This window comes from Triticum aestivum, chromosome 3B, assembly GCF_018294505.1.
Source record: "Triticum aestivum cultivar Chinese Spring chromosome 3B, IWGSC CS RefSeq v2.1, whole genome shotgun sequence".
Taxonomy (NCBI): domain Eukaryota; kingdom Viridiplantae; phylum Streptophyta; class Magnoliopsida; order Poales; family Poaceae; genus Triticum; species Triticum aestivum.
The window spans coordinates 651757834-651784697 of record NC_057801.1 but is presented as its reverse complement, the minus strand read 5'-3'; the positions used below and the strand labels follow the sequence as shown (position 1 = coordinate 651784697).

The following is a 26864-nucleotide window of genomic DNA, read 5'->3' as shown; positions in this document are numbered from 1 at the left end:
CATTGAGGTGCAAAAGCTAGCAAGGCGACTGAGGAGCGATAGGAGAAGAGGGTGGCCGGATACCGTGATGTCATGTTCATGGATCCTAGCAAGATGGACGAGATGGAGAAGATCTTGGGAGCTTATTCATGGCGACATCATGGCTAAGGTGTTTGGTGGCGATGGTTTAGAGGCAACGTTGGTGCATGAGACTATTTGAACTATGGCGACATTTGATCAACCGTGTGTTGGTGTTTTTTTTGGAATGAACTTGCTCATTCAGCGACTTTTTGGCACAAAATGTGGTTATGCCCAATTGATTTGTTGAACTTGTAGTTGAATTGCGATATGCTGCATTCAAATTCTCTAGTTTGTGTTCAAATGTGATCAATGTGTTAGGATAGTTTGAGCAATAGATTTGAGGATTTGTGAAACGGAAATTTATAGGATAGGGGATCCGCTAACTATGGAATAGTGATTTCCCTAAAAAAGTAGTAAAGTGGATAGGTGAAAAACACACACCCTTCAACACTATCTCCACTACGAGTCCATTTTTCCTAATTGGTTCCCATTAGGCTTGGAGAGCATTAGTTATGTGATAGTGGTGATACCCTCGCTCGAAACCCTAAACCCCTAATCTTTTATGTAGTCACTTGTCTTTAGCTTTATTTTTGCCTAAGCTCCACACCGACTCTAGATTAATCATGCATCCTAGCATCGTCGATTCAAGTTGAAGGAGCAGAGGAATACGAGTTGGAGTCTCAAATATGGATCTAAGTGAACCGAGAAATATGTATTTCAAAGTCAATCACCGATTTCTAAAATTTGCATTTTACTCAATCCACGTTTGATAAAGAATCAACGAGTGTGATAGCCAACTTAGAAATAGAGTAGAAGCTGTTTCATGAGCATTTTTTGAGAATAGGTCTCAATCGACCAAGACTTGAGGAGTTCATGGATGTCATGTGTTTGTATGTAGATTCCACGCCATCGATTTTGATTTAGGCCGTGTTTGGCATTGCGGTGAATTCACTTAATCCCGTTTGCCCCACCTGTTTCTTCCTACTATTTTAGTGTTTGTTTGACCAATTTTTGCTTACGTTTGTGTCCAAAAAATTCATTACAATTAAACTATAAAACGTCTTATATTTTAGGACAAAGGTAGTTTAAAATAAGCCCACCGGTTCAGCAAGCATAAAGTAATCCTTGATGAGAATCATGCGATTGTAGGCTAGCAATTCCACTTGGAAAAATGCTTAGCCGAACGTGCTCCAGTCAGTGTACGTTCATCAAAACGACACGTTAAACATGTGGCTTGACCCTTCGGGTTTCGAAGCAACGGCCAACGGCAACAGGACGAGCACACCACCGAGAGACCCCAATCCCATGCTGCTCTCCCAGTCTCCAGCCGCTACCCATCCACAGCTTCCCACCTCCTCGCGCCGCACACGCCGCTCGGCACAGCCATGCCCGCGCGGCGCGGCCGCCGAGTCGCTCCTCCCTCGCGGGCTACGGCCGGAGTCGCTGCCACGCCACGTGGCGGTGGTGATGGACGGGAACTCGCGGTGGGCGCGCGCGCGGGGCATGCCGCCGGCGTTCGGGCACGAGGCCGGGCGGCGCGCGCTGGTGGAGACGGTGCGGCTCTCCCGCGCCTGGGGCATCCGCGCGCTCACAGCCTTCGCCTTCTCCCACGAGAACTGGAGCCGCCCCAAGGTAGCACATCACACCTGGCCGCGCGCGCGCGCTCTCTCTTTTGCCGGCTCCCTCCGGCCTCCGCCCTGAGCTTGACGGTTCTTGGAATTTGCAGGCGGAGGTTGACTTCCTGATGGGGCTGTTCGAGCGGGTGATCCACGACAGCGTCGCCGAGTTCTTGAGGTACACACGCCAGCCACTCCGCCGCAAATTAATGGCCTCACATTTTGGCCGTCTCCATTCTGATAAGATGCACCCGAGCACTCCACTCCGTGTGACAGCCGGCTCGGATAGATGAATTAGCACACTGATCTCCACAAATCCGAGTGATAAACACTAGGATTACAGACGAACAGCTCGATTTTTACTGTTAAATAACATGTGGATTGCTGTTCTGCGCAGGGACGGGATTCGTCTACGTGTGATCGGCGACTGCTCGAGGCTGCCGGCGTCTCTGCGGAGGACGGCAAGGGACGCCGAGGAGGCAACGAGGGACAACTCGCAACTCGACCTGACGCTGGCGATCAGCTACAGCGGGCGAAGGGACATAGTGCAAGCCTGCCGGAGCCTCGCGCAGAAGGTGCGCGGCGAGCTGCTCAGGCCGGAGGACATCGACGAGTCGCTGTTCGCCGGCGAGCTCGAGACGAGCCGCGGTAGCGAGCTCCCGTGTCCTGACCTGCTCATCCGGACCAGCGGCGAGCTGCGGCTGAGCAACTTCTTGCTGTGGCAGTCGGCCTACTCGGAGCTCTTCTTCACCGACACCCTGTGGCCGGACTTCGGGGAGGCTGACTACCTCGAAGCGCTGTGCTCCTTCCAGAGCAGAGACAGGCGGTTTGGCCGGAGGAATTCGTAGCGCGACACCAAAAGTTGGTGTTTTTAGAAGCTTTAGTGCATGACTGTTTTGTAGCCCAAAAATGCTAGACATATAGCTTTTTACATGCTCTTTCCATCTAACAACCAATCACAAACCTCTCCCCCCCTGATTTCCTCTCCCCCCTCTGAATTTCAGGGAAGTGGGCTGTCCCGCTCACCTGTTGGTCAATAAAGATTAACCCACCCCGTAAAAGACTGTAAACTGTTTGTACGTGTAGCATTGTTGTTTGTAGCCACACTTGATCGGTAGGTACATTGGGCGGAGGCATTTCAAGCAGATCTCTTACAGGCAAACTGTCAAAACTGCTCCTTGTTTCACATTACTATTTTTTTAGGGAAATCACTATTTTGCAGCTAGCAGATCCCCTATAATTTTAGTCTTTCAAAAAAATCAAACATGTTTTTTTAACATAAATTCATTTCAAACACATATTTAAAGTAATAATAGAATAATTCGATAACTTCTAGACATTAATATCATACATACTACTCATCATCACCTAAACCAAGAACATCATTAATGCAATATCTCTCACCAAAAAAGAGAGCTGCAAATGATCCGTCGACCGATGAGCAGCCCGAACCATGGACTCAAGAGGAATGCCCGGTTCCTCCGTTCCCATTGGCATTGGAAGCTTTGATCCTGTGTGCTCCGACCACTTCTGCTCCAACCACGTTGCGACGATTTGCTCGTCGCACGGCTATGAAGAGCAGAACCTTTTGAACTTGCTATCTGCAGTGTCGAGAGTGTATTTGTATGGACTTGATGATAGTGAGAGTGTATTTTGTATGAACTTAATGAAAGATGTAGTGCAGTTGCGACGACGAGTTTGAAATAAAAGCATTGGTCAAGAATTCGTCCGATTAATTAGTTAACAGGCCAGTTAATCGCTACTCTTAGGATGGCCGAATCGAATAGCGCCTATTCGTCGCATTAACTTGTCAGGCCGATTAACTTGCCCATGAGACCGATTAATAGCTTGTCAGGCTGATTAATCGCTGTTGGCCCATCAACTTAGGGGCATACAAAGCCCAAATTTTGGCCCCTAACCCCACCCATTCCTCTCTCGCTCCTCAATAGCTAGGGTTTGACCAAACCGTAACATATTTTTTATAATACATAGTTGAGATCATGAGAGTATGGTATAATACCTTCAAAAAATTCGATATAGGTTGGAAGATTACTATTTAATTTACCAATTAATGGTCAGCCGATTAATCCAGTTAATAGGCCGATTCACCGATTAGTTGCAACTCCCAAGCCGACCGAGCAGCTACCAGTTACCTTTTTCCTTAACAATGAATAAAAGGGAGCAACTTGCAACCATGTGTAGTGCGGTTGCAGCGACGAGTGGTGGTTTTGTAGCATCGGTGGTATGTGTGTGCACGCTGTAGGTAGCGGGTTGCAACGTATTGGCCAAGGGTTGCAACAACAGTGTCTCAGGGTAGAGGGTTGCAACAATGACATAGCCTTGCAACATCACTGGTGTGCCCCGATCTCACATGGACATAGATGGGAGAAGAGAGTCGTGGAATTCTTCTTGAGGGATAAGGAAAGACTATGCGTGGGTTCCACCAAGGCACATGGTGTGCACAGGCGGTGGTCGACGCGATAACGTCATCGCCCTAGTGATTCCAAACATTTACCTATTTCAAACACTTGCCTAACCACCCCTTGCCCAAGTATAAGTCTTATCCTTCAAAATTAGGGTTATATGTTTTGACTGCATAATTTTTGGCATATTTTTGGGCAAATCGAAATTGACATGGGTTGTATGCGTAGTCTATGTTGTCTCTCGTCCATGGTCCATGGGACGGCAAAATCCGATTGATCTCGGACTTGACAAAGGAATGTTTCCCTATGAAGCATGAGCCTAGAGAGAAAAACATCACTAGAGGTGAAGGGAACCGCTCCATGAGAAGGAAATAATAGCCTACAATATCTCCAGACTGACCCGCTTAGATCCGAGAGAAGATGAGAGATAAGCACTAACAAAATAGGTTTGTTGAAAATAAAGGATTTTGTGGACATAATCTAGCGAGATCAGAAGGGGTAAGAAGGGGTTTATTGGACTTGAAGAAGGATGACCACGAGCTTTCAACATCGATCCAACATTCAATCCCCATCCGATGGTCAAAAGGGAAGATAAAAGACTAGATCCAGCAAGCGTAGAACTAGGGAGGTTATTGGAGAGGGTCTTACTTGACAGATCTTTGGTACAGTTGAAGCCGAGAGAGGACAGGGTTGTAGCAACACCAAGAATGACCATGAACAACGCTCGTTGGAGCCTCCAAAACAACGATTTGCACCCAAAACAAGCCATGTAGGATGAAAACCAAGTGGATATACAAGTGAACGAACGAGGTCGAGCCACTCTTCCCTTCCTTTCCAATTGGATAAGCCGACGAAGGTGAAGTGGAGAGGGAGTTGCCGGGGAGGGGGCGAGGATAGGAGTTGAGAACAGAGAGGACAGAGAAAGAGAAAGGATGCGAATGCCCCCTGCCCCCCTGTTGGAGAATGTAGCATGCAATTTCAAAAAAATCCGTACGATCACGCAAGATCTATCTAGGAGATGCATAGCACCAAGAGGGGGAGAGTGTGTCCTTGTACCCTCGTAGACCGGAAGTGGAAGCGTTAGTTAACACGGTTGATGCAGTCGAATGTCTTCACGATCCAACCGATCCAAGTACCGAACATACGACACCTTCGTGTTCAGCACACATTCAGCTCGATGACGTCCCTCGAACTCTTGATCCAGTAGAGGGTCGAGGGAGAGTTCTGTCAGCACGACGGCGTGGTGACAGTGTTGATGATGTGATCTGCGCAAGGCTTCACCTAAGCACTCTGACGCTATGACCGGAGGAGTAAACTGTGGAGGGGGGCACCACACATGGCAAAGAGAACAATTGATGTGACTCTGGGGTGCCCCCTGCCCACGTATATAAAGGAGGGGAGGAGGAGGCAGCCGACCTAGAGGGGCGCGCCAAGGGGGGAGTCCTACTAGGACAACCAATCCTAGTAGGATTCCCCCTTCCTTTTCGGAGAAGGGGGGAGGGGAAAGAGGTGGAGGAGAAGAAGGAAGGGGGGGGGGCGCCCCCACCCCTAGTCCAATTTGGTTTGGGCTAGGGGGGCACGCGCCTCCACCTAGCCGCCGGCCTCCTCTCTCCACTAGGGACCATGAAGGCCCATTAGTCCCCCGGGGGGTTCCGGTAACCTCCCGGTACTCCAAAACTTATCCAATACTTCCTGAAACCATTCCGATGTCTGAATGTAACCTTCCAATATATCAGTCTTTACCTCTCGACCAATTTGAGACTCCTCGTCATGTACATGATCTCATCCGGGACTCCGAATAAACTTCGGTCATCAAAAACACATAACTCATAATACAAATCGTCATCGAACGTTAAGCATGCGGACCCTACGGGTTTGAGAACTATGTAGACATGATTGAGACACATCTATGATCAATAACCAATAACGGAACCTGGATGCTCATATTGGCTCCTTCATATTCTACGAAGATCTTTATCGGTCAAACCGCGCAACAACATACGTTGTTCCCTTTGTCATTGATATGTTACTTGCCCGAGATTCGATCGTCGGTATCATCATACCTAGTTCAATCTCGTTACCAGAAAGTCTCTTTACTCGTTCTGTAATGCTTCATCCCGCAACTAACTCATTAGTCACATTGCTTGCAAGGCTTATAGTGATGAGCATTACTGAGAGGGCCTAAAGATACCTCTCCGATACACGGAGTGACAAATCCTATTCTCGATCTATGCCAACCCAACAAACACCTTCAGAGACACCTATAGAGCATCTTTATAATCACCCAGTTACGTTGTGATGTTTGATAGCACACAAGGTGTTCCTCCGGTATTCGGGAGTTGCATAATCTCATAGTCAGAGGAACATGCATAAGTCGTGAAGAAAGCAGTACCAATAAACTTAACGATCATTATACTAAGCTAACAGATGGGTTTTGTCCATCACATCTTTCTCTAATGATGTGATCCCGTTCATCAAATGACAACACATGTCTATCGTCAGGAAACATAACCATCTTTGATTAACGAGCTAGTCAAGTAGAGGCATACTAGGGACACTTTGTTTTGTCTATGTATTCACACATGTACTAAATTTCTGGTTAATACAATTCTAGCATGAATAATAAACATTTATCATGATATAAGGAAATATAAATAACAACTTTATTATTGCCTTTAGGGCATATTTCCTTCAGTCTCCCACTTGCACTAGAGTCAATAATCTAGATTACATAGTAATGATTCTAACACCCATGGAGTCTTGGTGTTGATCATGTTTTTCTCGTGGCAGAGGCTTAGTCGACGGGTCTGCAACATTGAGATCCGTATGTATCTTGCAAATCTCTATGTCTCCCTCCTTGACTTGATCGCGGATGGAATTGAAGCGTCTCTTGATGTGTTTGGTTCTCTTGTGAAATCTGGATTCCTTTGCCAAGGCAATTGCTCCAGTATTGTCACAAAAGATTTTCATTGGACCCGATGCACTAGGTATTACACCTAGATCGGATATGAACTCCTTCATCCAGACTCCTTCATTTGATGCTTCCAAAGGAGCTATGTACTCCGCTTCACACGTAGATCCCGCCACGACGCTCTGCTTGGAACTGCACCAACTGACAACTCCACCATTGATGCCTACAACGCAACCTTCTTCTTGTAGACGTTGTTGGGCCTCCAAGTGCAGAGGTTTGTAGGACAGTAGAAAATTTCCCTCAAGTGGATGACCTAAGGTTTATCAATCCGTGGGAGGCATAGGATGAAGATGGTCTCTCTCAAGCAACCCTGCAACCAAATAACAAAGAGTCTCTTGTGTCCCCAACACACCCAATGCAATGGTAATTTGTATAGGCGCACTAGTCGGCGAAGAGATGGTGATACAAGTGCAATATGGATGGTAGATAAAGGTATTTGTAATCTGAAATTATAAAAATAGCAAGGTAACTAAGGATAAAAGTGAGTGTAAACGGTATTGCAATGCTAGGAAACAAGGCCTAAGGTTCATACTTTCACTATTGCAAGTTCTCTCAACAATAATAACATAACTGGATCATATAACTATCCCTCAACCTGCAACAAAGAGTCACTCCAAAGTCACTAATAGCAGAGAACAAATGAAGAGATTATGGTAGGGTACGAAACCACCTCAAAGTTATCCTTTCTGATCTATCTATTCAAGAGTCCGTAGTAAAATAACATGAAGCTATTCTTTCCGTTCGATCTATCATAGAGTTCGTACTAGAATAACACCTTAAGACACAAATCAACCAAAACCTTAATGTCACCTAGATACTCCATTGTCACCTCAAGTATCCGTGGGCATGATTATACGATATGCATCACACAATCTCAGATTCATCTATTCAACCAACACAAAGTACTTCAAAGAGTGCCCCAAAGTTTCTACCAGAGATTCAAGACGAAAACATGTGCCAACCCCAATGCATAAGTTCACTGAACCTGCAAGTTGATCACCAAAACATACATCAAGTAGATCACGTGATATCCCATTGTCACCACAGATAAGCACATGCAATACATACATCAAGTGTTCTTAAATCCTTAAAGACTCAATCCGATAAGATAACTTCAAAGAGAAAACTTAATCCATTACAAGAGAGTAGAGGGGGAGAAACATCATAGATCCAACTATAATAGCAAAGCTCACGATACATCAAGATCGTGCCAAATCAATAACACGAGAGAGAGAGAGAGAGAGATCAAGCACATAGCTACTGGTACATACCCTCAGCCCCGAGGGTGAACTACTCCCTCCTAGTCATGGAGATCGCCGGGATGATGAAGATGGCCACCGGTGAGGGATCCCCCCTCCGGCAGGGTGCCGGAACAGGGTCCCGATTGGTTTTTGGTGGCTACAGAGGCTTGCGGCGGTGGAACTCCCGATCTATTGTGTTCCCCAAAGGTTTTAGGGTATATGGACTTATATAGGTGAAAGAAGTCGGTCAGGGGAGCCACGAGGGGCCCACGAGGGTGGAGGGCGTGCCCAGGGGGGTGGGCGCGCCCCCTGCCTCATGGCCTCCTCGAAGCTTCCCTGACTTCAGCTCCATGCTTCTTGGATCACGTTCATTCCAAAAATCACGCTCCCGAAGGTTTCATTCCATTTGGACTCCATTTGATATTCCTTTTCTTCGAAACACTGAAATAGGCAAGAAAACAACAATATGGACTGGGCCTCCGGTTAATAGGTTAGTCCCAAAAATAATATAAAAGTGTATAATAAAGCCTGTAAACATTCAAAACAGATAATATAATAGCACGAATGCTTCATAAATTATAGATAAGTTGGAGATGTATCAGCATCCCAAGCTTAATTCTTGCTCTTCCTCGAGTATGTAAATGATAAAAGAAAGAATTTATGAAGTGTGAATGCTAGCAGGTGCACAAGTTTGATCAATGATAATTTCAATGACCTTTTCTAGCATGATTATATGCCATAACAGTAGTTCATCTCATAAAACTTCTCAAGATCAAGTAACAAGCTATTCACATGTTAAAGCATAGACCATAAACTTTCTTGAAAACTAGCAAACTTCATTCTCAGTCATCAACAATTACAATTCATCTTATTTTCAGGAAGGGTCTATGTCAGAGCTTTGATTTAGCAAACTCCACATACTCAACTATCATATAGTCTTCCATGATTGCTACCACTCAAAGCATATTCTTAGAACCAATAGCATCCATCGAACATAGAGAAAGATAGGGGCTTAGTGTTTCGACTCCCAACTCACTTATCATATAGATAATTGTCAACAATAATAATTCATGATCAAATATATTTGCATGGCCATATATGCTTAGATCTTTCCCCAACACACGATGCTTACCAACTAAATAGTAGGTAGGAATGAGAAGGAATACTACTGACTCTTGCATAAAAGTAAAAGATAGGCCCTTCGCAGAGTGAAGCGGGAATTTGCAGAGGTGCCAAAGCTCGATTTTGAAATAGAGATAAATAATTTTGAGAGGTATGATCTCATTGTCAACATAACAACCAAGAGTTCCCAATATCTTCCATACTACATACATTATAGGCGGTTCCCAAACAGAATGGTAAAGCTTTTACTCCCCCTCCACCAACAATCATCAATCCATGGCTTGCCCAAAACAACGGGTGCCTCCAACTAACCTCATTCCTGGGGGAGTTTTTGTTTGCAATATTTTGATTTGATTTTGATCTTTTGATCACATTGGACTGGGCATCCCAGTTACCAGCCATTTTTCTCATGAATGATGAGCGGAGTACACTCATCATGAGAATAACCCACCTAGCATGGAAGATACTGACAGCCCCTAGTTGCTACATGAGCAATTCGGGCATACAAAACAGATTATTATTTGAAGGTTTAGAGTTTGGCACATGCAAATTTACTTGGAACGGCATGTAAATACCGCATATAGGTAGATATGGTGGACACTCATGGAAGAAACTTGGTTCATGGAATTTGGATGCACAAGCAGTATTCCCTCTTAATACATATATTTAGGCTAGCAAAGGATTCTAAATAGCAAGCACCACATGTTGGAGGATCTATAACAATATAACTTCTATACAAATACACCCGAGCATAACTCATTACGTTGTCTTCCTTATCCAACTTCAACTAAATTGCTCAGGTTTGAAAATAATTAATGGGGCTCACAATCACAGAAGATGTCTAAGATAGTACATTTATATGTGAAATCTCTCTTCCTTCAATATTCCTTCATGAATTGTTCAAATGACCAATAAAATGCTTGCCAACCTTCAATAAATTTACTACCTCTACTTCTTAGATGTGAAGTCATTACTCCCAACAGGGTAAGCATATGAAACATATATAATTTCAGATTTATGACATTCAACTCATTCAACCATTTACTCATAGGATGTAAGTGAAGCACACGAGTAAATGACAAACTACTCCAAAAAGATATACGTGAAGATCAATGAGTAGTTAAATAATTATATAGCTATGAGAAGACTCTCTCTCATTTAAGTATTTCAGATCTTGGTATTTTATTCAAACAGCAAGCAAAACAAAATAAAATGGCATTGCAAGGATAGCACAACTCATGTGAAGAAGCAAAAACTTAGGTTCAACCGATACTAACCGATAATTGTTGAAGAAGAAAGGTGGGATGCCTACCGGGGCATCCCCAAGCTTGAATGCTTGAGACTTCTTGAAATATTATCTTGGGGTGCCTTAGGAATCCCCAAGCTTGAGCTTTTGTGTCTCCTTAATTCCTTTTATATCACGGTTTCCCTAAATCTCAAAAACTTCATCCACACAAAACTCAACAAGAACTCGTGAGATAAGTTAGTATAAAACAATGCAAAAACCTTATCATTTTATACTGTAACAAATTACTAACATTATTATTCAACATTGATACTAAATGTCTCTGCATATTTAATACTGCTATCCTCAAATAGAATCATTAAACAAGCAAACATATGCAAACAATGCAAACATAACAGCAATCTGCCAAAACAGTATAGTCTGTAAAGAATGCAAGATTCATCTTACTTCCCTAACTCCAAAAATTATTAGAAAATACTACGCTGTAGAAGATTTATCAGAGCTCAATATTCAAAAAGATTCAACATTATATTACTCTCTGACTTTTCTAGGGAATGTTTGCAACAACGGTAAACTTTCTGTTTTGAAACAACAACATGTATACTTGCAAAATAAGCATGGTAAAGGCTATCCTTGACATTTTTATTGAAAACAAAGATGTAAAACATTATTCTAAATAACTTCAAGCAAATATTAACAAAATAAAATGACGCTCCAAGCAAAAAACATATCATGTGGCGAATAAAAATATAGCTCCAAGTAAAGTTACCGATGAACGAAGACGAAAGAGGGGATGCCTTCCGGGGCATCCCCAAGCTTAGGCTCTTGGTTGTCCTTGGATATTACCTTGGGGTGCCTTGGGAATCCCCAATCTTAGGCTCTTGCCACTCCTTATTCCATAGTCCATCAAATCTTTACCCAAAACTTGAAAACTTCACAACACGAAACTCAAAACAAAACTCGTCAGCTCCGTTAGTATAAGAAAATAAATCACCACTTTTGGTAATGTAATGAACTCATTATTTATTTATATTGGTGTTAAACATACTGTATTACAACTTCTCTATGGTTCATACCCTCCGATACTACTCATAGATTCATCAAAATAAGCAAACGACACAATGAAAACAGAATCTGTCAAAAACAGAACAGTCTGTAGTAATCTGTATCAAACGTATACTTCTGGAACTAAAAAATTCCTAAATAAATAGTTGTACCTGAGGAATTTGTCTATTAATCATCTGCAAAAAGAATCAACCTAAAATCACTCTCCAGTAAAAAATGGCAGCTAATCTCGTGAGCGCTAAATTTTCTGTTTTTTACAGCAAGATCACAAAGACTTCACCCAAGTCTTCCCAAAGGTTCTACTTGGCACAAACACTAATTAAAACATAAAAACACATCTAAACAGAGGATAGATGAATTATTTATTACTAAATAGGAACAAAAAGCAAGGAACACAAATAAAATTCGGTTGCCTCCCAACAAGCGCTAACGTTTAACGCCCCTAGCTAGGCATGATGATTTCAATGATGCTCACATAAAATATAAGAATTGAAACATAAAGAGAGCATCATGAAGAATATGACTAGCACATTTAAGTCTAACCCACTTCCTATGCATAGGGATTTTGTGAGCAAACAACTTATGGGAACAATAGCATAAGAAGGTAAAACAAGCATAACTTCAAGATTTTAAGCACATAGAGAGGAAACTTGATATTATTGCAATTCCTACAAGCATATGTTCCTCCCTCATAATAATTTTCAGTAGCATCATGAATGAATTAAACAATATAACCAACACCTAAAGCATTCTTTTCATGATCTACTTGCATAGAAATTTTACTACTCTCCACATAAGCAAATTTATTCTCATCAATAGTAGTGGGAGAAAACTCAACAAAATAACTATCATGTGAGGGATCATCCAATGGAAAATTAAAGTCATGATGAAAAGTTTCATGGTTATCTTTATTCTTTATAGCATACGTATCATCACAATAATCATCATAAATAGGAGGCATGCTTTCATCATAATAAATTTGCTCATCAAAACTTGGGGGACAAAAAATATCATATTCATCAAACATAGCTTCCCCAAGCTTGTGGCTTTGCATATCATTAGCATCATGGATATTCAAGGAATTCATACCAACAACATTGCAATCATGCTCATCATTCAAATATTTTATGCCAAACTTTTGATAGACTTCTTCTTCTAGCACTTGAGCACAATTTTCCTTACCATCATTCTCACGAAAGATATTAAAAAGATGAAGCGTACGAGACAAACTCAATTCCATTTTTTTGTACTTTTCTTTTTATAAACTAAACTAGTGATAAAACAAGAAATAAAAAGATTCGATTGCAAGATCTAAAGATATACCTTCAAGCACTCACCTTCCTGGCAACGGTGCCAGAAAAGAGTTTGATGTCTACTATGCAACCTTCTTCTTGTAGATGTTGTTGGGCCTCCAAGTGCAGAGGTTTGTAGGACAGTAGCAAATTTCCCTCAAGTGAATGACCTAAGGTTTATCAATCCGTGGGAGGCGTAGGATGAAGATGGTCTCTCTCAAGCAACCCTGCAACCAAATAACAAAGAATCTCTTGTGTCCCCAACACACCCAATACAATGGTAAATTGTATAGGTGCACTAGTTCGGCGAAGAGATGGTGATACAAGTGCAATATGGATGGTAGATAAAGGTATTTGTAATCTGAAATTGTAAAAATAGCAAGGTAAATAAGGATAAAAGTGAGTGTAAACGGTATTGCAATGCTAGGAAACAAGGCCTAAGGTTCATAATTTCACTAGTGCAAGTTCTCTCAACAATAATATCATATCTGGATCATATAACTATCCCTCAACATGCAAGAAAGAGTCACTCCAAAGTCACTAATAGCGGAGAACAAATGAAGAGATTATGGTAGGGTACGAAACCACCTCAAAGTTATCCTTTCTGATCTATCTATTCAAGAGTCCGTAGTAAAATAACATGAAGCTATTCTTTCCATTCGATCTATCATAGAGTTCATACTAGAATAACACCTTAAGACACAAATCAACCAAAACCTTAACGTCACCTAGATACTCCATTGTCACCTCAAGTATTCGTGGGCATGATTATACGATATGCATCACATAATCTCAGATTCATCTATTCAACCAACACAAAGTACTTCAAAGAGTGCCCCAGAGTTTCTACCGAAGAGTCAAGACGAAAACGTGTGCCAACCCCTATGCATAAGTTCACAAGGTCACTGAACCCGCAAGTTGATCACCAAAACATACATCAAGTAGATCACGTGATATCCCATTATCACCACAGATAAGAACATGCATGACATACATCAAGTGTTCTCAAATCCTTAAAGACTCAATCCGATAAGATAACTTCAAAGGGAAAACTCAATCCATTACAAGAGAGTAGATGGGGAGAAACATCATAAGATCCAACTATAATAGCAAAGCTCGCGATACATCAAGATCATGCCAAATCAAGAACACGAGAGAGAGAGAGAGATAGATCAAACACATAGCTACTGGTACATACCCTCAACCCCGAGGGTGAACTACTCCCTCCTCGTCATGGAGATCGCCGGGATGATGAAGATGGCCACCGGGTGCCGAAAGAGGTTCCCGATTGGTTTTTGGTGGCTACAGAGGCTTGCAGCGGCGGAACTCCCGATCTATTGTGTTCCCCGAAGGTTTTAGGGTATATGGACTTATATAGGTGAAAGAAGTCAGTCAGGGGAGCCACGAGGGGCCCACGAGGGTGGAGGCATGCCTAGGGGGTGGGCACACCCCTGCCTCGTGGCCTCCTTGAAGCTTCCCTGACTTTAGCTCCATGTCTCCTGGATCACGTTCGTTCCAAAAATCACGCTCCTGAAGGTTTCATTCCGTTTGGACTTCGTTTGATATTCCTTTTCTTCGAAACACTGAAATAGGCAAGAAAAAACAATATGGGCTCGGCCTCCGGTTAATAGGTTAGTCCCAAAAATAATGTAAAAGTGTATAATAAAGCCCGTAAACATCCAAAACAGATAATATAATAGCATGAATGCTTCATAAATTATAGATACATTGGAGACGTATCAACCATTCAATATAAATATGTATCCTGTTTGCGACTTAGAGTCATATGGATCAGTGTCAAAGCTTGCATCGACGTAACCATTTACGACAAGCTCTTTGTCACCTCCATAAAGGAGAAACATATCCTTAGTCCTTTTCAGGTATTTCAGGATGTTCTTGACCGCTGTCCAGTGATCCACTCCTGGATTACTTTGGTACCCCTACTAAACTTATAGCAAGGCACACATCAGGTCTGGTACACAACATTGCATACATGATAGAACCGATGGCTGGGGCATAGGGAATGACTTTCATTTTCTCTCTATCTTCTGAAGTGGTCTGGCATTGAGTCTGACTCAACTTCACACGTTGTAACACAGGCAAGAACCCTTTATTTGACTGATCCATTTTGAACCTTTTCAAAACTTTATCAAGGTATGTGCTTTGTGAAAGTCCAATTAAGCGTATTGATTTTTCTCTATAGATCTTGATGCCCAATATATAAGCAGCTTCACCGAGGTATTTCATTGAAAAATTCTTATTCAAGTATCCTTTTATGATATCTAGAAATTCTGTATTATTTCCAATCAACAATATGTCATCCACATATAATATTAGAAATGCTACAAAGCTCCCACTCACTTTCTTGTAAATACAGACTTCTCCAAAAGTCTGTATAAAAACCATATGCTTTTATCACATTATCAAAGTGTATATTCCAACTTTGAGAGGCTTGCATCAGTCCATAAATGGATCATTGGATCTTGCACACTTTGTTAGCACCTTTTGGATCGACAAAACCTTCTGGTTGCATCATATACAACTCTTCTTTAAGAAATCCATTAAGGAATGCAGTTTTGACATCCATTCGCCAAATTTCATAGTCATAAAATGCAGCAATTGCTAACATGATTCGGACAGACTTAAGCATCGCTACGGTGAGAAGGTCTCATCGTAGTCAACTCCTTGAACTTGTCGAATACCTTTCACAACAAGTCGAGCTTTGTAGACAGTAACATTACCATCAGCGTCAGTCTTCTTCTTGAAGATCCATTATTTTCTATGGCTTGCCGATCATCGGGCAAGTCCACCAAAGTCCACACTTTGTTCACATACATGGATCCCATCTCAGATTTCATGGCCTCAAGCCATTTCGCAGAATCTGGGCTCATCATCGCTTCCTCGTAGTTCGTAGGTTCAACATGGTCTAGTAACATGACTTCCAGAATAGGATTACCGTACCACTCTGGTGCGGACCTTACTCTGGTTGACCTACGAGGTTTGGTAGTAACTTGATCTGAAGTTTCATGATCATCATCATTAGCTTCCTCACTAATTGGTGTAGGAATCACTGGAACTACTTTCTGTGATGAACTACTTTCCAATTCGAGAGAACGTACAATTATCTCATCAAGTTCTACTTTCCTCCCACTCACTTTTTTCGAGAGAAACTCCTTCTCTAGAAAGGATCCATTCTTAGCAATGAATATCTTGCCTTCAGATATGTGATAGAAGGTGTACCCAACAGTCTCCTTTAGGTATCCTATGAAGATGCATTTCTCCGATTTGGATTCGAGCTTATCAGGTTGAAGCTTTTTCACATAAGCATGGCAGCCCCAAACTTTAAGAAACGACAACTTAGGTTTCTTGCCAAACCACAATTCATATGGTGTCATCTCAACGGATTTAGATGGTGCCCTATTTAACGTGAATGCAACCATCTCTAAAGCATAACCCCAAAACAATAGCGATAAATCAGTAAGAGACATCATAGATCGCACCATATCTAATAAAGTACGGTTACGATGTTGGACACACCATTACGTTGTGGTGTTCCAGGTGGCGTGAGTTGCGAAACTATTCCACATTGTTTCAATTGAAGACCAGACTCGTAACTCAAATATTCGCCTCCACGATCAGATTGTAGAAACTTTATTTTCTTGTTACAATGATTTTCCACTTCACTCTGAAATACTTTGAACTTTTGAAATGTTTCAGACTTATGTTTCATTAAGTAGATATACCCATATCTACTAAAATCATCTGTGGAGGTCAGAAAATAACGATACCCACCGCGAGCCTCAACACTCATCGGACCGCATACATCGATATGTATTGTTTTCAATAAGTCAGTGGCTCGCTCCATTATTCCGGAGAACGGAGTCTTAGTCATCTAGCCCATGAGGCATGGTTCGCAAGCACCAAGTGATTCATAATCAAGTGATTCCAAAATCCCATCAACATGGATTTTCTTCATGCGCTTTACACCAATATGACCTAAACGGCAGTGTCACAAATAAGTTGCACTATCATTACTAACTTTGCATCTTTTGGCTTCAATACCATGAACATGTGTATCACTACGATCAAGATTCAACAAAAATAGACCACTCAACAAGGGTGCATGACCATAAAAGATGTTACTCGTATAAATAGAACAACCATTATTTTCTGATTTAAATGAATAACAGTCTCGCATCAAACAAGATCCATATATAATGTTCATGCTCAACGCTGGCACCAAATAACAATTATTCATGTCTAAAACTAATCTCGAAGGTAGATGTAGAGGCAGCATGCCGACGGCGATCACATCGACCTTGGAACCATTTCCGACGCGCATCGTCACCTCGTCCTTAGCCAATCTTCGTTTAATCCGTAGCCCCTATTTCGAGTTGCAAATATGAGCAGCAGAACCAGTATCAAATACCCAGGCGCTACTATGAGCATTAGTAAGGTTCACATCAATAACATGTATATCAAATATACCTTTCACTTTGCCATCCTTCTTATCCACTAAATACTTGGGGTAGTTCCGCTTCCAGTGACCAGTCTCTTTGCAGTAGAAGCACTCAGTTTCTGGCTTAGGTCCAGACTTGGGCTTCTTCCCGGGAGTAGCAACTTGCTTGCTATTCTTCTTGAAGTACCCCTTCTTCCCTTTGCCTTTTTTCTTGAAACTGGTGGTCTTGTTAACCATCAACACTTGATGATCCTTCTTGATTTCTACCTCCGCAACCTTTAGCATTGCGAAGAGCTCGAGAATTGTCTTTTCCATCCCTTGCATATTATAGTTCATCACGAAGCCTTTATAGCTTGGTGGAAGTGATTGAAGAACTCTGTCAATCACACTATCATCAGGAAGATTAACTCCCAGCTGAGTCAAGTGGTTATGGTACCCAGACATTCTGAGTATGTGTTCACTGACAGAACTATTCTCCCCCATTTTGCAGCTATAGAACTTGTTGGAGACTTCATATCTCTCAACTCGGGCATTTTCTTGAAATATTAACTTCAACTCTGGGAACATCTCATATGCTCCATGACGTTCAAAACGTCTTTGAAGTCCCAATTCTAAGCCATAAAGCATGGCACACTGAACTATCGAGTAGTCATCAACACGCGACTGCCAGACATTCACAATGTCTGTAGTTGCTGGGGCAGGTGATACACCTAGTGGTGCTTCAAGAACATAATTCTTATGTGCAGCAATGAGGATAATCCTCAAGTTACGGACCCAGTCCATGTAATTTCTAGCAACATCTTTCAACTTAGCTTTCTCTGGGAACGCATTAAAATTCAAGGGAACGGTAGCCGGGCCATTGATCTACAACAACATAGATATGCAAAAAACTATCAGGACTAAGCATGATAAATTGAAGTTCAATGAATCATATTACTAAAGAACTCCCACTTAGATAGAAAACCCTCTAGTCATCTAAATGATGACGTGATCCATATCAACTAAACCATGTCCGATCTTCACGTGAGATGGAGTAGTTTTCGATGGTGAACATCTCTATGTTGATCATATCTACTATATGATTCATGTTCGACCTTTCGGTCTCAGTGTTCCGAGGCCATATCTGCATATGCTAGGCTCGTCAAGTTTAACCCGAGTATTCTGCACATGCAAAACTGACTTGCACCCGTTGTATGTGAACATAGAGCTTATCACACCCGATCATCATGTGGTGTCTCGGCACGACAAACTGTAGCAACCGTGCATACTCAGGGAGAACACTTATACCTTGAAATTTAGTGAGGGATCATCTTATAATGCTACCGTCGTACTAAGCAAAATAAGATGCATAAAAGATAAACATCACATGCAATCAAAATATGTGACATGATATGGCCATCATCATCGTGTGCCTTTGATCACCATCTCCAAAGCACCGTCATGATCTCCATTGTCACCGGCTTGACACCTTGATCTCCATCATAGCATTGTTGTCGTCTCGCCAACTATTGCTTCTACGACTATCGCTGCTGCATTATGATAAAGTAAAGCAATTACATGGCGATTGCATTTCATACAATAAAGCAACAATCATATGGCTCCTGCCAGTTGCCGATAACTTTGTTACAAAACATGAGCATCTCATACAACAATTTATATCACATCATGTCTTGACCATATCACATCACAGCAAGCCCTGCAAAAACAAGTTAGACGTCCTCTACTTTGTTGTTGCAAGTTTTACGTGGCTGCGATGGGCTTCTAGCAAGAACCGTTCTTACCTACGCATCAAAACCACAACGATTTTTTGTCAAGTGTGTTGTTTTAACCTTCAACAAGGACCGGCCGTAGTCAAACTCGATTCAACTAAAGTTGGAGAAACAGACACCCGCCAGCCACCTGTGTGCAAAGCACGTCGGTAGAACCAGTCTCATGAACGTGGTCATGTAATGTCGGTCCAGGCCGCTTCATCCAGCAATATCGCTGAATCAAAGTAAGACGTTGGTGGTAAGCAGTATGACTATTATCGTCCACAACTCTTTGTGTTCTACTCGTGCATATCTTCTACGCATAGACCTGGCTCTGATATCACTGTTGGAGAACGTAGCATGCAATTTCAAAAATCCTACGATCACGCAAGATCTATCTAGGAGATGCATAGCAACGAGAGGGGGAGAGTGTGTCCAAGTACCCTCATAGACCAAAAGCGGAAGCATTAGTAACGCGATTGATGTAGTCGAACGTCTTCACGATCCAACCGATCCAAGTACCGAACGTACGGCACCTCCGTGCTCAGCACATGTTCAGCTCGATGATGTCCCTCGAACTCTTGATCCAGTAGAGGCTCTTGGAGAGTTCTGTCAGCACAACGGCATGGTGACGGTGTTGATGATGTGATCCGTGCAGGGCTTCGCCTAAGCACTACGACGCTATGATCGGAGGAGTAAACTATGGAGGGGGACAGCGCACACGACAAAGAGACCAATTTATGTGCCCCCTGCCCATGTATATAAAGGAGGGGAGGAGGGGGCGGTCGGCCTAGAGGGGGCGCGCCAAGGGGGGAGTCCTACTAGGACTCCCAATCCTAGTAGGATTCCCCCTTCCTTTTCGGAAAAGGGGGGAAGGGGAAAGAGGTGGAGGAGAAGAAGGAAAGGGGGGCCGCACCCCCACCCATAGTCCAATTCGGTTTGGGATGGGGGGGGGGAGCGCCTCCACCTGGTTGCCGGCCTCCTCTCTCCACTAGGGCCCATGAAGGCCCATTAGTTTCCCGGGGGGTTCCGGTAACCTCCCAGTACTCTGAAACTTATCCGATACTTCCCAAAACCAATACGGTGTCCGAATGTAACCTTCCAATATATCAATATTTACCTCTCGACCATTTAGAGACTCCTCGTCATGTCTGTGATCTCATCTGGGACTCCGAACAAACTTCGGTCATCAAAAACACATAACTCATAATACAAATCATCATCGAACGTTAAGCATGCGGACCCTACGGGTTCGAGAATTATGTAGACATGATCGAGAGACATGAACGATCAATAACCAATAGCGGAACATGGATGCTCATATTGGCTCCTACATATTCTACGAAGATCTTTATCGATGAAACCGCACAACAACATACGTTGTTCCCTTTGTCACCGGTATGTTACTTGCCTGAGATTCGATCATCGGTATCATCATACCTAGTTCGATCTCGTTACCGGCAAGTCTCTTTACTCGTTCTGTAATGCTTCATCCCGCAACTAACTCATTAGTCACATTGCTTCCAAGGCTTATAGTGATGAGCATTACCGAGAGGGCCCAGAGATACCTCTTCGATACACGGAGTGACAAATCCTATTCTCGATCTATGCCAACCCAACAAACACCTTCGGAGACACCTGTAGAGCATCTTTATAATCACCCAGTTATGTCGTGACGTTTGATAGCACACAAGGTGTTCCTCCGGTATTCAGGAGTTGCATAATCTCATAGTCATATGAACATGTATAAGTCGTGAAGAAAGCAATAGCAATCCACCGCAACGGCTCTGCTGCCTCGTGTCGCTTATGCGCCGTCCATCGTCTTCTTCACCATCGCCGTACCGCTCGTTGACCTCATCGCCGAGCGCCTCCCCTCCGTCTCCATGCCATGGCGAAGAGCGGTTGCCTTGTGAGGGAGTCCTGGACTATGGGGTCCTCGGGGAGCCGACCTATGTGACATGGGCCGGACTGATGGGCGGTGAAGATATGAGATAGAAGGCCTTCTCCCGTGTCCGGGTGGGAGTCTCCATTGCGTGGATGGCATGTTTAGCGTCCGGATGTATAGTTTCCTTCCTCTGTAAACCGGCTTTGTACAACCCTAGTCCTCTGCGGTGCCTATATAAACCGGAGGGCGTAGTCCATAGAGGCAATCAGAATCATATAGGCTAGACATCTAGGGTTTAGCCATTACGATCTCGAGGTAGATCAACTCTTGTAACCCCTATATTCACCAAATTCAATCAAGCAGGAAGTAGGGTATTACCTCCATTAAGAGGACCCGAACCTGGGTAAAACATCGTGTCCCCCCGCCTCCTATTACCTTCGATCCTTAGGTGCATAGTTCGGGACCCCCCTACCCGAGATTTGCCGGTTTTGACACCGACATTGGTGCTTTCATTGAAAGTTCCACTGTGTCGTCGCTAGAAGGCTCGATGGCTCCATCAATCATCCACAACAAAACTGACTTGAGGGAGACTTTTCTCCCCGGCCAAATCGTCATATTCGGCAACTTCGCACTATGTGCCAATTCAATTGGCCATCTGGAGCAGATCGACAGCTACGCCCCTAGTCATCAAATCACTTTTGGAAATCTGGACTATGTCGCTGATATCCGAGGAGACTTGATCTTCCAAGGGTTTGCGGCCCCAACCACAGCTCTGGCCTTAGATCCGGAGCACATCACCAGGTCCAAAGACGGGAGTTTAAAACCCGCCGGACTCTCTAGAGCTACAGAGCCTGACACCGGAGAACCGGAGGGGATTGCATCACTAGCAGGCCTAGAGTCATGCCAGGCTCCCCCTATCCTCATGAAGCCAGACTCGCCTCCGGACACTAGTTCCAAACTCTCGAGGTCCGCATCATGTGAGCTCGACCAAGGAACTTCTGTCCTGCCCGACTCTATGGACTCTCGCTTCCCCGTCCAAACCTCGCTCTTAAACGAGGCCCTGGACCTAATGAGACCTCTCGCCATTGCAGAAGAATCACTGCCGAACTACGCCCAGCCCATACTAGGGGCTGAGAGCAGGGAATTTCACATCCCGCCCACCACCCACTTCATAGCCACTATCAAGGACTTAACCAACGTGCTCGACTACGCTTCTGAAGACATCGACGGCATGGACGATGATGCCAGAGAAGAGCAAAGTGAGAACCAGCCATTTATCGGACACTGGACGGCCAATTCCACATATGACGTGTACATGGTGGACACACCCAAAGAGGATGACAGTGATGGTGGGAAGGATCTAGTCGAGGACAACCCTCCCGTGGCACCGCCAAAGCGTCGATGTCAGTGGTGCCGCTCGAAATCGCGTCTCGAAAAAGACAGCAATACCGACACCGGAGACAACAATACTCCGGAGAATGCTGAAGACCAAGAAGCCCCTATCGAACCAACATCCAAGCAGGATGATTGGGAGGATGGGCAAGTCAACCCCGACGATCCTATTGGGAACGAGGGCTCGGAGGATAGTAACTAGTTACGATCTCCGAAGAGGACGAGAGCCTCGGCGATGAAGATTTCATCTTGCCAGAGGAACCCCTTGAACAAGAGCGCTTTAAGCGCTGGCTAATAGCCACTACAAGAAGCCTGAAAAAGAAGCATCAACAACTTCAAGCTGATCAGGATTTGCTCAATGACAGATGGACTAATGTCCTGGCAGCCGAGGAATATGGCCTCGAACGCCTAACTAAGAGTTACCCAAAGCGCAAGCTGCTACCCCAATTTGAATCATACGATAGCACAACAGATCCCGCAGTTTGGATTGAAGACTTCCTTCTCCACATTCACATGGCCCGTGGTGATGATTTACACGCCATCAAGTACCCCCCCCCCTAAAACTTAAGGGACCAGCTCGACATTGGTTAAATAGCCTCCCAGAAAACTCTATTGGAAGCTGGGAAGACTTGGAAGATGCCTTTAGAGACAACTTCCAAGGCACTTACATCCGGCCTTCGGATGCCGATGACCTCAGTCACATAGTCCATCAGCCCGGAGAGTCAGCCAGAAAATTCTGGACCAGGTTCTAATTAAAAAGATTCAAATTATTGATTGTCTGGACGCCGAGGCTCTAGAAGCCTTTAAACACATCATTCACGATGAATGGCTCACCCGACACCTCGGCCAAGAGGAGCCGAAGTCAGTGGCAACCCTAACAGCACTCATGACCCGCTTTTGCACGGGCGAAGATAGCTGGCTAGCCCATAGCAGCAACAGTACCAGTAACCCTAGCACTTCTGAAGCCAGAGAAATAGCAACGGCAGGCCCCGACGCAACAAAAACAAGCGTTGGAGTAACAACGACAACGCCGAAGACACGGCGGTCAATGCTGGGTTCAGTGGCTCCAAATCCGGTCAGCGAAAGAAGCAATTCAAAAGAAACAAAGACGGTTCATCTAGCCTGGACCGAATAGTCAATCGACCTTGCCAGATTCATGGCACCCCTGACAAGCCCGCCAACCATACTAACAGAAGTTGTTGGGTCTTTAAACAGGACGGTAAGTCAAACACCAAGCATAAGGGGAAAGGGTCACCCAGCGAGGATGGAGACGAGGAACCTCGCCCACCGAACACAGGTGGACAAAAGAAATTTCCCACCGAGGGAGCGCAAGCGTGCATTAAGGGACATCTATGCGATAGAGCCAGTCGCCCCAAAATTCAAAACATGGTCAGCATGTCCGATCACTTTTGATCGTAGAGACCATCCGACCAGTATCCATCATGGAGGTTCAGTCGCGTTGGTCCTCGACCCAATTATCGATGGATTCCACCTCATGAGAGTCCTCATGGATGGCGACAGCAGTCTTAACCTGCTCTATCAGGCCACAGTCCGCAAAATGGGTATTGACTCGTCGAGAATCAAGCCACACCAAAACTACCTTTAAAGGAGTAATACATGGTGTAGAGGCCCGCTGCACGGGCTCAATCACATTGGAGGTCATCTTCGATTCGCCACACAACTTCCGAAGCGAAGACTTGATCTTCTACATCGTCCCTTTCCGCAGTGGTTATCACACACTGCTCGGACGAACCGCGTTCGCCCGCTTTAATTCAGTCCCGCACTATGCCTATCTAAAACTCAAGATGCCAGGACCACACGGTGTTATAACAGTCCATGGAAATATGGATCGCTCCCTCCGTACTAAGGAACACACCGCGGCCCTCGCAGCAGAAGTACAGGTTGGCCTTATCAAGCCAAACTCTACATCGGCAGTCAAGCCTGCAGACCCTGTCAAACGAGGCCGGACTACCCTACAGAACAACAGTCCAGCTCGTCAGGAGCTCGATTGGCAATTCGGCCTCTTTCTTAGCCCCAACCGAACTGCGGCATATGTACCGCATGCACATAACTACACACTACAGATACCATGGGCAAAGACGGAGGCATATCAAAGATAAAGTCCACAATATGGCTTGACCCTACCTGGACCCTCTTACACTCTTTATCCTTATTTTCGTTTTCTTTTTTCAGGTTCCCTAAAACCCACATCACCTTTTGATGGTGCCAGGGGCCCCTTTTCCCGGCCCCTTATGAAAACCCGATCATTGGTCCTCTCAAAGGATTACACACCAAGGCGAAAATAAATGCGGATGTACGACAGAGTATCTAAAGGATCTTCAAAGATCGCCTCTTCCTTTTTAGTATCCGTGCACAGTTTTCCCTTGTGCTCGGCTTGTAAAATAGCCTCGATGCTTATAGCATCATCTGTACAAATACGTTTTAACATATCAATCAGACTATAATGGAAATAGTTTTTCGCCCAACCTATTCGGTACCAGCTTATTTCCTAATATGAATTCCCTCTTTTTTCTTTTCGTCTGATTGTCATGTACACCTCGGCAATACTTAAATCTCCAGGGGCTCCATTTAGCCACGTACATTTCTTAAAAATAACATAAGTCCGAACACTTTTATAGTACAATTCAGCATCCCGAATATAGCACTATATGCATCGGCTCCGAATCATGTCTTGGGTCAATAGTTGGGTCACCCGGCTCCTATGGTTACTACCTTACACTACATAAAAATACACTTCCGAGATGATACGTGTTTGTCACAGTAGGTCGCGTTTCCTGTCATGCATGTACATCCATGACGATTTTATGACAGAATCAAGATAGTCATACCTGTGCTGTCATAGAAGTGTTCCATGACATTACCAAAATTATCATCACCGAAGTGTCCAATTCCATGACGATAAATCATGCGTCACAGAAGTGCCTTCGTCAAGGGTGACCGACACGTGGCATCCACCATAACGGAACACCATTAATCTATCAGGTCTGGTTTTGGATCCGATAACCCGTTAACTGCCCGGACTAATGGGAAATTTCCACGTGTAAAATTCTAATTTGCCAGAGGAAACACATGTCAACTCGTCAGTGGGTCAGATAGGCGCCTATGATATGTCGACACGTGCAACGGCCCACCACTGGCCCATTTAGCTTACAAAGGCTGGCCCGTTTGACTTGGTCAAAAGTTAGCGGGTTGGCCCATGAAAAGCATCTTAACGGTCTCTTCGCAAATAGCCCATTTTACAGCCCGGTAACTCACAACCCATTAGGGCCTAGCTGAAATCGGCCCAACAATGCCATGTGGGCCCTCGAATATAACACCAGCCCGTTTCACTTTCGGCCCATGTGTTAAGGCATGTCTCTCTATGTAGTTTTGGTGATTGATGACAACGCTTTTGCGGACTAATTATGTGCATTGAGTATTTCACAGATTCATCCTTTGGCACGAGACGATTCCTTCCCCTCGGAGTTTTAAGCGAAGATGGTGTAGCTATTTCGTTTCAGTTTTGGTGGACTTGTTTCGTAGGAGTCACAGTACTATCAAGAGGGGGTCCGCATTGGTAAGGCTAGGGTGGAATCAACACGTACACATCCCCTTTGCACCCATAGAGCCTTCCCGCTTCGATGGAGAATCCCTCCTTGGTTCTTGAGAAATCTGTTCCCAGCAGTAGTACCGCGGACCCCAGCGGTAGTATCGCTCAGAGCCTTAGGCGGCAGTACCACTACGCAACGGTAGTACCGCCTGGGGGCTCTTAGTCATAGTACCGCTACTGCTCTGAGCTCCTACCGCCTTGACTCGAGGGTATCGCCTCTCGTGTCGGGTTTTGCGGCACTGGCAGCGGCAGTAGAGGCGGTAGTACCGCTCGCGAGCGGTAGTACCGCCCCTACCACCACTGCTAGTACCGCCCCGGGTCCAGATCCTGCTTCGCCTTTGGCCTTCCCTGTCTACACGACAATACCGCGAGGGGGAGCGGTAGTACCGTTGATCCCAGCGGTAGTACCGCTGCCCCGAGTGGTAGTACCGCTCTTTGCGGGGTTGAATGGGGGGTAACGGTTGGATTGTTTCCCCCCTTATAAAAGGAGGTCTTCTTCTCCAAGTTGACCTACCTCTTCCTCCTCAAACTCCATTGATGCCCTAAGCTCCATTTTCGCCCGATCTCTCTCCCTACCCAATCAAACTTGTTGATTCTCTAGGGATTGGTTGAGAAGGCCTAGATCTACACTTCCACCAAGATAAATTTGTTTCACCCCAGTAATCCCTTGCGGATCTTGTTACTCTTGGGTGTTTGAGCACCCTAGATGGTTTAGGTCACTGCGGAGCCATAGT

At 44.3% G+C, this 26864-nt stretch overlaps 1 protein-coding gene across 1 annotated transcript; it reads left to right on the top strand.

Moving 5' to 3' along the window:
• Positions 1 to 1317: 1317 nt before the first annotated feature.
• Positions 1318 to 2618, top strand: LOC123065951 (cis-prenyltransferase 4, chloroplastic). The gene is made up of 3 exons (XM_044489130.1): positions 1318 to 1692; positions 1787 to 1854; positions 2074 to 2618. The coding sequence occupies exons 1-3, from the start codon at positions 1366 to 1368 to the stop codon at positions 2522 to 2524; spliced, it is 846 nt and encodes a 281-aa protein (XP_044345065.1). The 5' UTR covers positions 1318 to 1365; the 3' UTR covers positions 2525 to 2618.
• The last annotated feature ends 24246 nt before the right edge of the window (positions 2619 to 26864 follow it).